The 12,259-nt window shown below is 35.6% G+C and overlaps 2 protein-coding genes across 2 annotated transcripts; both read right to left on the bottom strand.

Moving 5' to 3' along the window:
• Window positions 1-1,002: 1,002 nt before the first annotated feature.
• On the bottom strand, window positions 1,003-1,962 carry LOC132662434 (olfactory receptor 56B2-like). The gene has a single exon (XM_078433969.2). The coding sequence runs from the start codon at window positions 1,960-1,962 to the stop codon at window positions 1,003-1,005; it is 960 nt and encodes a 319-aa protein (XP_078290095.2).
• A 7,720-nt stretch (window positions 1,963-9,682) lies between these two features.
• On the bottom strand, window positions 9,683-10,666 carry LOC132660618 (olfactory receptor 56B2-like). Its single transcript, XM_060604423.3, has one exon. It carries the CDS (start codon window positions 10,664-10,666, stop codon window positions 9,683-9,685), a length of 984 nt encoding a protein of 327 aa, XP_060460406.3.
• Window positions 10,667-12,259: the final 1,593 nt, after the last annotated feature.

The raw sequence follows: 12,259 nt of genomic DNA on the forward strand, positions 1-12,259 counted from the left end.
AAGACAGAACGTGAGCAAGTGAGGGGCAGAGAGAGGGAGACACAGAACCCAAAGCAGGCTCCAGGCTCTGAGCTGTCAGCACAGAGCTCGATGTGGGGCTCGAACCCACAAACTATGAGATCATGACCTGAGCGAAGTTGGGCTCTCAACTGACTGAGGCACCCAGGCGCCCCTCATGATTTTTATTTCTTGTTACTTTGGTATCCAAGGACATTATTTAGTTTCTAACTGAGTGATGCATGAAGGGTATGGATCTTGGATAATGGTTAATTATTTCAGAAAGGATTTCCCAAAATAAATATGGACAGAATGCTTCCCTGGACATTTGCAATGGGAAAAAATATTCCAATTGATACTGAAATGTATTGAACGAATAAATATGATTAATTTGGACAATCAGTATTTTCTTCCTTGTGAATTGAGAAATGGAGAAAGACAGTTTTTTAAGTTTATTTATTTATTTTTATACAGAAAGAACAGGGAGGAGCAGAGAGAGACAGAGAGAGAGAGAATCACAAGCAGGGATTCCAACTTGGGGCTTGAACTCCTGAACTATGAGACGAACCATTAAATGAACCCTGAGATCATGACCCCAACCAAAATCAAGGGATATTTAACTGACTAAGCCACCCAGGCACACCGCTGGAGAAAGACATTCTTAAACAAGAAAAAAAGAGTGTGAAATATGCAAAGAAAAGATAAACCTCCTCAGAGAGGTCTGAGGAAGGTCAAGTAGTATATTTCACTTGTCTTTCCCTAGAATCCCTGGGAATGTAAGAATCAGAATGGTCCCCTTTTCCAGTAAGATGTTTGCTTGAAACCCAAACATTTCAAAACTAATTGTCACCTGGTTGTTTTTTAAGTTCGTTACCACTAATTTGTTACATTAACTGAAAAACTGCCACAGTGCCCTTTTTCCATAGTACTTCTGTCATGCATAATGATAGGAAAAACATAAGGATAAATATTTGGGATTTTACCTAAGTGAGCCCCTTCTCCATGTTAGTTGCTTTTGATGTTCAACTTAAGAGCTTTATATAAGCCATGCCTGAGTTCCTTATTCTTGAGTGCATACACTATGGGGTTGAGGGCGGGAGGAATGACATTGTGTAGTACATTGAGGAGAACTGGGACAAGGGGAAGCGTGATTGCTGCACTATGGGTGATAGAAATGACAACAATGACTGTGTAAAAGAACAAAATGAGGATGAGGTGGGAAGTACAGGTACTTAGGGCTTTGGAAGCAGCTTCTGCTGAGTTCAGTTTCAGCACTGAGTGAAGTATCAAAACATACGATAAAAAAATCAAAGCCAGGTCACTCCCCATCAGTGTCCATGCCAGAAGTAGCTGGTAGATGCTGTTGATTGTCCTGTCATCACAGGATAAGCTAGTGACTCCAAGATTAGAGCACAGGCAGTGCTCAATTTGGTTCTGTGAGCAGTAGTGTCTCTGAGCAGCCAACACAGGCACTGGGATGGTAGCCAGGCTGTTTCTAAGTGTCATGAACACAGTTGCCTTGACCACAAAAGAATCAGTAACTATTGCTGGATAGCGTAGTGGTTTGCAAATGGCTACATATCTATCTATAGCCATGCAGACAAAGATACCTGACTCCATAACCACAAAACAATGTATGACATACATCTGAGCAAAACACTCAGGGAGACTGATGGCCTTGGCATTGAACCATAAGATGGCCAAAATCTTAGGCATGATGGTGGTAGCCAGTCCCATGTCTACAACAGCCAGGACACCTAGGAAAAAGTACATAGGCTGATGCAGTGTGGCCTCCTGATTGATGATGATCAGGATAAGGATGTTGGCAGTGAGAGCTAAGAGGTAGAGCAGAGCCAGGGGCAGGGAGAGCCAGTGCTGCCAGGTGTGAATGCCTGGGAATCCCATCAGAATGAACTCAGAGACCTGGAACTTAGAGATGTTGGAATGTGTGAGATCCTGGAACATCCTTCACTAAGGGAAAAGCATATACAAAGTTACAATTCTTAATATTCTCTCTGACAGTATTTTAAAAGATGTTACCCACCTTCATGTTTATGAAATGCAGGAGTCTTCATCTTCATTATTCTGATCCTGCCACTAACATTTATCGGACATTTATTTTTTTTAACGTTTATTTATTTTTGAGACAGAAAGAGACAGAGCATGAACAGGGGAGGGGCAGAGAGAGAAGGAGACACAGAATCGGAAGCAGGCTCTAGGCTCTGAGCAGTCAGCCCATAGCCCAACGTGGGGCTCGGACTCACGGACCGCGAGATCGTGACCTGAGCTGAAGTCGGATGCTTAACCCACTGAGCCACCCAGGCGCCCCAATCGGACATTTCTAATGACATGAACCATGATAGCACATTCCATGTTTAACTCTCTTAATCATCACAAAATCTCCATAAGGCAGGTCACATTATTTCCACCTTCTTACAATTGAAGAATAAGGACATTGGAGTTACCAGAACCTTGGTCATTACCTTCCATCTTATAAGTTATGGAGACTGACAGGATGAAAGCAATCTTGTAACACAGCCTGGCCTCTTAAGCTTTATTTTGACAGAGTTGGTTATTTTAGGAACCAAAGGTATAGATTCAGAGTAGAGGTTTTTATGCAGAGAAACCTTTTGGTAACAGATTAGGTGAAAGAATATAAGAATTATCTGTTTTTAAAAGTTCAAGTACTCAAAAATTTGTGAAATAATCATGAATATTATAATGTCATTATAATATATGAGGTAATTTAGTATATTCATTTTTAAACAGGAAAACTGATATCTAAAAATGCAAACAAGCTGTCTAAAGCCAAGTTACTGTAAAAGAAATATACCTGGAAACTCAGTAGTTTGTGTCCACTTGATTCTGACTTTGAGTGACTTTCCCCTAGTGGGACATACTTTTGCATCTTAAAGCTGTCCAGCCAGTCACACTATAATGAATAAAGCAGATAGGAAAAAATAGAGTTTAAGATAAATGATTTGACAGAAGTGTTGCTATAATCAAATTACACTGTAACATTCTTATTTTAACCATTTATAATATTTTAATTAAAAACTGAAAGCAGATTTTCATTATCTGTTTTTACCAAAGATGTTCTATTTATTATTGTTTTCAGTGTTTCAAATATCAAGGGCATAATAAAACACAATAATTAATGTTAATGTAGACTGGTGGATATACTAATCTTAAACCATGTAATGACATGCCGTGTGCTTATAACATAGTGAAGAAAAATAAACTATGTATTTGTATTAATATACCTATTCTGCTTCATATCTATTGTTTTTATAACTTCTAAGGTTGAATCATATTTTTGCTAGCTTGCTTTATCTTTTAACTTTAGTTTGGGAACTATTCCTCAAATGTTATGCAACATTTGACTATTAAGTTACACTTAATACAGAAGAGCCTTTGAAGGCTTACTTGAGATTCCAGGTGATGAGTACATATCATCAGTTGGTATCTTTTCCTTTGAGAGCTCTTATAGGGACTACTGCTTCTTTGTAGACATTCTTAGTGATCAGTGTTATATGTCTTTTCTCAGGGACTCTGAATTTGTTCAGAAAATAACCCACCAACTTACTTCCTGCAGGAATATATGACTGGTTGCTAGTTTGGAGTTGAGTAGTAGATGAACACTGGGTTTCTCACATTTAGTATGAATATTGAATTCTACCCTCTCATTTTTTATGATGCTTCATCCTTGGCTTTCATTATATATGTATATATATATATATATATATATATATATATATATATATATATAGTGTTTGTTAAAATTTCTTCTCAAAATAAACTTTCAGTCATCATAAGGGAATAGTTAATATTAAGGAGAGTGGATAGATTAAAAATATCAATTTTTTTTTGGTTTGCCAAAAAATCATGTTATTACATGTTTAAAGTTCAAGTTAAAAAAACAAAACAAAACAAAATCTTTCCAGGGAAACTAGAACCAGAATTTGGAGGTGCTGTCCCCTGACCCCTTGGCCAAACCCCACTCCATTAACTTAGTTTTATGCAATCATATTCCCCAACAAGATTTGCATCTGTGCCTTGGAGATTAGTTTTTACACCTACATTTCTCTTTTATCTTTATTCTCATGGAAGAATGAAAGATTAGATGCTTCAAAAAGCAACATTTTTTGGAAGTAGCAAAGCAGCACAAAGCAAACTAATTAATAAGAATGCTCCTTGAAGATGGTTCTGGTGTCATCACAGATCAGGCAAAACTAGAGGGAAAGGGCAACTAAGCCAACTTCTCGTGGAGATCAGGAAAGTTTTCAAAGAGGAAAAGACAAATGCTCTTAGACCTGAAACATGATTAGGATTCTGCCAGGTCAGCTATCTGTTATAATGCTGTTTGCTCTTTCCTACTCAGCTCACACTGGTAATTTGGCGTTTGATTTAGCACCCCTCCAATCTATTTTGTGTCCTCCCGCCACCGAATCCAGCTGCAATCATCACCTTCTTCAGAAGAACAACTATTTCTCGGAAAGGAGAGAGACCCACCCCTTAAATGTTCTTAATATCAAATAATTGGAAAAGTGGCAGGCTTTGTAGGTAAGGAGTATATCTCCTGATCTCTTTTTTCTATTCTAACATCATGGTATTGTAAAAGCCTACTGCGTTCTTGAATCAGCCCAGCCACAATTTAACCAAACCCTTAATATTTGTACATACTGTATTTACATTTGTATTTGCAGTGTCTAGCAAGGCATCGTGCACATATTAGATATTACAGATGTTTTTGAGTAAATAAACAGATGAATGAAAATGATTTAAATTTCCTAATAGACTTTAAGAATTAGTATGCTGTTGTCCAAATATTATTCTTTGAAAAGCACAAAAGGAGCCACCAGAAGAAACAGAACTACTTCATACGAAAGAAACTTAAAATTGTAAAAAAATAAAAATCCTTTTTCATAAAATAGATTAAACAAAGGAAATTCCCAAAAAAAGCAAAGAAAAAAATAAAGCAGAGAAAAAAACATGCATTTAGGATTGGGCAGTAAAGGTCAATTAAACTACACTATTAATTGGTCATATTACCTAGTGATTTTATATACACATATGCAATAAAAATATACATATATAATTTACATATGCATATATATATATATAAAGCAATACACAAATTATGCACAGATGTTTTGGGGAAACAAAGTACATACTAACACATCAAACACATAAAACAAAATTTGGCTGGAAATATTAATGTCACACAAAATAGAAAACAAAAGCATAAGTGGGATAAAAGTCATCTTTGAGAAATAATAGATGGCATACAATTAAAGTTGACTGTACCAAATTATTTAATCACCAAAGGTTTAATACATTTTTCCACACAGAAAATACTGACAATATCGTTTTCACTTTATTAGTACATGGTAGAAAATTTTTGTTTTTATTTTTTTAAGTTTATTTATGTATTTTGAGAGAGAGAGAGAGAGATTGAGAGAATGCAAGTGGCAAACGGGCAGACAGAGACAGAGAGAGGGAGAATCCCAAGCAGGCTTCAGACCACTAGTGCAGAGCCCGGCTGGGCTTGACCTCATGAACTGTGAGATCATGACCTGAGCCAAAGTCAGACGCTTAACCGACTGAGCCATCCAGGTGCTCTGGGGTAGAAATTTTTTAAAAGAGGAATTCGCTTAAATATTTAACAACTTTTTGGTTGTTTTTCAATTTCCTGTTTGGCAACACTGGTGTACACTAGAAGCTAATCACTGAAAGACTAACAAAAGCCTTGTAATTTGTGTTAATGACAAAATAATAATATGAGTTTGCAGTGTAAGAATCTGGACTTTTTTCATACCAATATTGTCACCAAGTTTCTGTCCAGCTTATACATTTCTACTTAATGTTTGTATAACACATTATGTCTTTCACTTTTTTTTTGAAATTATCATTAAGGAATAGAAGTATTACAATTCATATATGGGTACAGATGCATAATTACCTACCCATAAAAATAAGTGATTACTATGAAAATAAGATAGACTTAGAAATATATTATTGATAAATATTTCAATAGGGTGTACAAATTGTTAAAACTGTTGAAAAAATTGGATCATTCCTCATTTCTCCCTCTCAGTATTTTTAACCAGTCAGTTGTTGACATTATGTTTTCCTGCAGCTGAAGAAAGTAGAAAAATTGGGGAAAGCTAGATACCCATAAATTAAGAATAGGAAGTATGTCTGAGATCAATTTTGCTCCTTTCTAAAAAATATGTTTCCTATATGTGATATAAATATCCTAGTTATGTTCCTTGTGTTTCTCTTTGGTAGTTCTAGTGTTGGTTACTAAAACTGGTTTTATTTTTATGAGACATTTAGGTCCATCTTCGATACATTTGCAAACCTTTTGGTTAAAGATACCAGTTAACACCATGTAATATGGTATTAATGACAAATTATATCAGACTTTTTCCAAAACAAGATTAAATGATTTAAATATATTGTACTTTAATTTTTCTGCAAGAGAAACGGACTGATATCATGCTAAGGGTGGGTGGGCAGGGGTATTCAAGTAGTAACATTAACAAAGGAGTATTACCACTACTAAAGCACAATTTTATATGGTCTCTTGTCTGTTCTCTTTTCCAAACCCTATAAAGAGTAAGGTTGTTTTCTCACTCTGTGCAATCTCATGTGACTGTGTCAATATGACAGTGAGTTCCTTCAAGTAGGTTTTGCTATCTAGAATGGAAGAAACAGAGTCACAAATAAATCTCTCTAGAAATGAAGCAAGTAAATTAGAATCTCATTCTGAGACAATAGGAGGGCAGGTAAAAAGCAAGAGTATTTTGACCAGGACTGAAAACTATTCTCTAGTTATTCTATTTCTTCCTGTCATGAAGGTAATTCATATGGGACTTCTAGAACCAATAATTCCTATTTATTTAGGAAAATAGCATAGATATTCATAAGCATGTTGCAAATTTACACTAAATTGCAATGTGAGAATTGAGGAAATAAAAATTGTCAAGAAAACCCAATATTTTACAACACCTCTGCCTTCACATGGGTGGATGCAATCAAACCTGTGTTTCTGAGAATATAATAATCAATTCATAGGCACTCAAAGCCTGTCTCTTCTTTATGAGAGCTTCCCTCCAGTTCAACTTAGAACTAAGAAGAACAGCAAAAATCCTATTACTAGTCCCACTTTTTATATTCTTTTAATACCTTACTTTCTGGACAGCAAAAACAATGAGCTGAAGGCAATCTGGTCTAGATGTTGAGGGTATTGGTAAAAAAATTACAATTCTACAATATATGTATATGTACAGCTCTAAACCTCTAAATCCCTTGATATCTATGCTGTTGAACTGAATCCTTAAAGAAAAAAAAAAAGGTGTGTTATATATCCCAAGGGGCTATTTTGCCACATTAGAGCATAGGTGCTGATATGAGACTCCAGTCAAACCTTATCTGAGGAGGAAAATGAATGGAAACTTTACCTTCTTGCCACCTATAAGATGATATATAAATAAGAGAGTAATTTTTTTTTTTTTAATTTTTTTTTTCAACGTTTTTTATTTATTTTTGGGACAGAGAGAGACAGAGCATGAACGGGGGAGGGGCAGAGAGAGAGGGAGACACAGAATCAGAAACAGGCTCCAGGCTCCGAGCCATCAGCCCAGAGCCTGACGCGGGGCTCGAACTCACGGACCGCGAGATCGTGACCTGGCTGAAGTCGGACGCTTAACCGACTGCGCCACCCAGGCGCCCCAAGAGAGTAATTTTATGTGCATGTATTTATATCTGCTTGTGTAAGAGAATTATATATGGGGAAGATTGGAATAAACACAGCAACATCTACTGAATGCTACCAATTTTAATATTGATTGAAGAGTTGTGTTTCTTTCTCTGTTGGACCAGTAGGATGCATTTGACAGTATTTACAATGTGTCAGAATGTTGTAATCACTCTCATACACGTTCATTCATATGTTTATTTGATTTCTTTAAAAAAATAAGGTTGATGATGGATATTTTGGCATTGTAGAAATTCATCAAAAGTCCCAGTTAACTAGCTGATATATTAAGTTAGAAATATTTAGATGCCCAAATTTTGAGATAATAATGATGAAGGAGATAACTTGAACTCAAATTAAAGAGACTACAGGTAACTTCTTATGCATTTCTTAATAAACATTTGCTATATACATTTTTGAAAAAAATTAGACACTATCATTTTAAAATATAAATCTTGTAATTTTCAATTGACATTATATAATAAGCAACTCAAACAAGATTATTCAGTAATATTATAATTAAATAAAAGTATTATCATACATAATTACATGGTTTGTTTATCCATTTTTCTATTCTTAGACATATATGTTCTTTATATTGCAGGATTGAAACAATAAGCACATGTGTAGAGAACACTTTTGACAGTTTTATTTTATTTTATTTTATTTTTTATTGGGTAAAATCCACATACCATAAAATTAACCATTTTACCATTTGAAATGTAAATTAAATGGCTCTGAAACCATCAGCACTATATAATTCCAGAACATTTCATTACCTCAGAAGGAAACTCAATAAACGTTAATTGTCCTGTCTCTCCTACCCTGGGAAATAACCAATTTGCTTTCTAATTCAGTAGACTTACCTGTTCAGAACACTTCATATAAATGGAATCATACAAGATGTAGTCTTTTGTGTCTGGCTTTTTCACTTAGAATGTTTTCAAAGTTAATATCTATAATACCATGTATCAGTACTTTATACTAATAGATGATTAATTTTCTTGTGTGACTACATCTAATTCTCTTTTTCCATTTAAAAGCTGATTGACATTTGGGTTATTCCCATTTTTTTGGCAAATAATGCTACTAGGAACATTCATGTACAAACTTTTATAGTAATACCTATTTTTAAGTAGTCTGGGTATATACTTAGGAGTTGCATTGTTGAATTATATAGTAAGTGTACTTAACTTTTTGTCTATTTTCCTGAGCTGTTTGCCACATCTCTTGCATGATTTTACATTCCCACCAGCAATACACAATGATTCCACTGTAGCCACAAAATCCAACACTTGCTTACTTGATTAAGAAAAAGAAATTACAGCCATTTGAAAGGATGTAGGATGTCGTATAATATCACTCATCATCAGGGAAATACAAATCATGGTTTTGAATTGAATTTGTCCAATGACTAATGATATTGAACATTTCTTTATGTGCTTGATGGCACTTACACATCTTTAAAAAAATGTCTACTCAAGTATTTTGTTCATTTAAAAATATATAAGGCACATTTAAAAGCAAATAGACAAATGGCAGGAGTAAGTCCTATGTTTCAGTAAGTAAATAAATGTGCATGATTAAACTCTCCAATTAAAAAGAAGAGAGTGGCAGTATCTGCTCTAACCACTTCCACTCAACACTGTCTAGAAATTGTAGCCAAACAACTAGCATGGAAAATGAGATGAATATTCTACTTGTCCCTTCCTTGGATTCCTTGAGATAAGTGGCATCATTGTGTTATGATGAAGATCCTTCCTGACTTACAAGATTTGAAATATTAGTTTCACCCCCTTTTTGGAAGCTTCATTTACAAAAGAGATTCCTTACACTAACTGAAGTAGCCACAATGCCCATGTACCCTACTTCTTCAACCACGTATAATGATTGGAAAATATAATGGATAAATATGTGGGAAAATTACCTAAGTGAGCCTCTTCCACGTTCGTTGCCTTTGATGTTCAGCTTCACAAGCTTATACAAGCCCTCCCTGAGCTCCTTGTTCTTGAGTGCATATACCATGGGGTTGAGGGCAGGAGGAATGACATTGTGTAGTACATTGAGTAGAACTGGGACAAGGGGAAGCGTCATTGTTGCATTATGGGTGATAGAAATGACAATGACAACTGTGTAGAAGAATAGGATTAGGATGAGGTGGGAAGTGCAGGTACTTAGGGCTTTGGAAGCAGCTTCTGCTGAGTTCAGCTTCAGCACTGAGTGAAGTATCAAAACATATGATAAAAAAATCAAAGCCACATCACTCCCCATCAGTGTCCATGCCAGAAGTAGCTGGTAGATGCTGTTAATTGTCCTGTCATCACAGGATAAGCTAGTGACTCCAAGATTAGAGCACAGGCAGTGCTCAATTTGGTTCTGTGAGCAGTAGTGTCTCTGAGCAGCCAACACAGGCACTGGGATGGTAGTTAGGGTATTTCGGAGGGCCATGAGCACAGTTGCTTTGACCACAAAAGATTCAGTGATTATTGCTGGATAGTGTAGTGGTTTACAAATGGCTACATATCTATCTATAGCCATGCAGACAAAGATACCTGATTCCATGCCCACAAAACAATGTATGACATACATCTGAGCAAAACACTCAGGGAGACTGATGGCCTTGGCACTGAACCATAAGATGGCCAAAATCTTGGGCATGATGGTGGTAGCCAGTCCCATGTCTACCACAGCCAGGATCCCCAGGAAATGGTACATAGGTTGGTGCAGTGTGGCCTCCTGATTGATGATGATCAGGATAAGGATGTTGGCAGTGAGAGCTAAGAGGTAGAGCAGAGCCAGGGGCAGGGAGAGCCAGTGCTGCCAGGTGTGAATGCCTGGGAATCCCATCAGAATGAACTCAGAGACCTGGAACTTAGAGATGTTGGAATCTCCAGGATGCTGGAACATCCTTCCCTAAGAAGGAAAGTATTCAGGGTCATTATTCTTAATAACCTCTAATTATTTTTGAAAAGAAGGCACCGAGGTTTAAGTTTTAGAAATGGAGAAGTCTTCGTCTTAATTATTCTGATACTGCCACTATCATTTATTGGAAATTTCTAGCAAAACAGTAAACATGGTAGTGCATTCTACATGTTGCCTCAGCCAATCATCCTAAAAGCTCCATAGGCAGGACACATTATTTACATCTTCTCATAATTGAAGAATTGCACATTAGAATTGTCAGGACTTTGGTCATTATCTTCTGTCTGGTAATCATGGAACCTGGAGAAGAGGAAAGCGCTCTGATACTTTCTCTAGACACCTAACATACAGAGGGAAAATAGAGATGTTTATGTGTTGAGACACTTAAGTCACAGATCAGAATATAGATTACTGAAGAGAACTCTGTTTTGATTCAAGTACATGAGAATATTTTAAGTATTCATGAATACTATTTAATTTTATTTTTTTTAACATTTATTTATTACTGAGTGACAGAGAGAGAAGGGCATGAGCATGGGAAGGCAGAGAAAGGAAGAGATACAGAATCCAAAGCAGGCTCCAGGCTCTGAGCTGTTAGCAGAGAGCCAGACGTGGTTCTTGAACTCATAAACCGTGAGATCATGACCTGACCTGAAGTCAGACACTCAACCAACTGAGCCGCCCAGGCACCCCTAAATACTATTTAATTTTAATTAAAATGTGTGAAGTAAGTAAGTTACCCTTTTTTTTTAGTGAGGAAAGTGATGTCCAGAATTGTGAATGACCTGCTCAAATCAAAGTAATTATAACAGAGAGAAATATGTTTCAGGTATCTCAGTATTCTTTAAATCCAGTTGTTTCTGGTTTCCTCTCTTTAACACATTTTTTCTTCTTGGAGCTGTACAGCTACTCACACTATAATAATTAAAGTGAATCCTTAATGAAAATGAGTTTGAGATAAATGGATAAATGTTTTTAAAACAAATGAATAAATTATTACCACATATCTAAGCAAATTCTTATATTTAAGCCTTTCTTTATTTTAATGTAAAAACTGAAACAAATTTTCATGAAGTAATTCTACCAAATACGTGCAATTTATTATTTATTTCCTTGCAATAATGGAAATATTAAGGACTTAATAGAAACAGAATATTTTAAAAATAATCTGTTCAAAATTATAGTAGAGGATCAGTGTGGATTAGACTTGATGGATAAACTCACTGTAACTCATGTAAAAACTTTCCTTTACACTTATAGTGAAGAAAGGTAAATGAAAGGTGAAATTATATATACAAAGATATATATATACCTATGTATATATATTCTGCTTTATATCTGTTATTTTTATAACATATTACTTTCAATTTTTTTAATTTTTATACCTTGATTTTTATCTTTAATTTTGGATCTATTTGTCAAATATCTTGCAATCTTTGAGCATGAATTCACAGTTAATAAAAAGTCTTTGAAGCTGATGTGAAACTCCAGGTGATGATCGAGTCTCAGCAATTGGTAGGATTTACTTTGGTCCTCCTGGGGACCTCTTTGCTCCATTGTTGACATCCTTAGTTATCA

This window comes from Panthera onca, chromosome D1 (genome assembly GCF_046562875.1).
Source record: "Panthera onca isolate mPanOnc1 chromosome D1, mPanOnc1 haplotype 2, whole genome shotgun sequence".
NCBI classification, from domain to species: Eukaryota; Metazoa; Chordata; class Mammalia; order Carnivora; family Felidae; genus Panthera; species Panthera onca.

Excerpts from the sequence above, each read along its gene's own strand:
- LOC132660618 (XM_060604423.3), bottom strand. The coding sequence starts at position 10,666 with ATGTTCCAGCATCCTGGAGATTCCAACATCTCTAAGTTCCAGGTCTCT.
- LOC132662434 (XM_078433969.2), bottom strand. The coding sequence starts at position 1,962 with ATGTTCCAGGATCTCACACATTCCAACATCTCTAAGTTCCAGGTCTCT.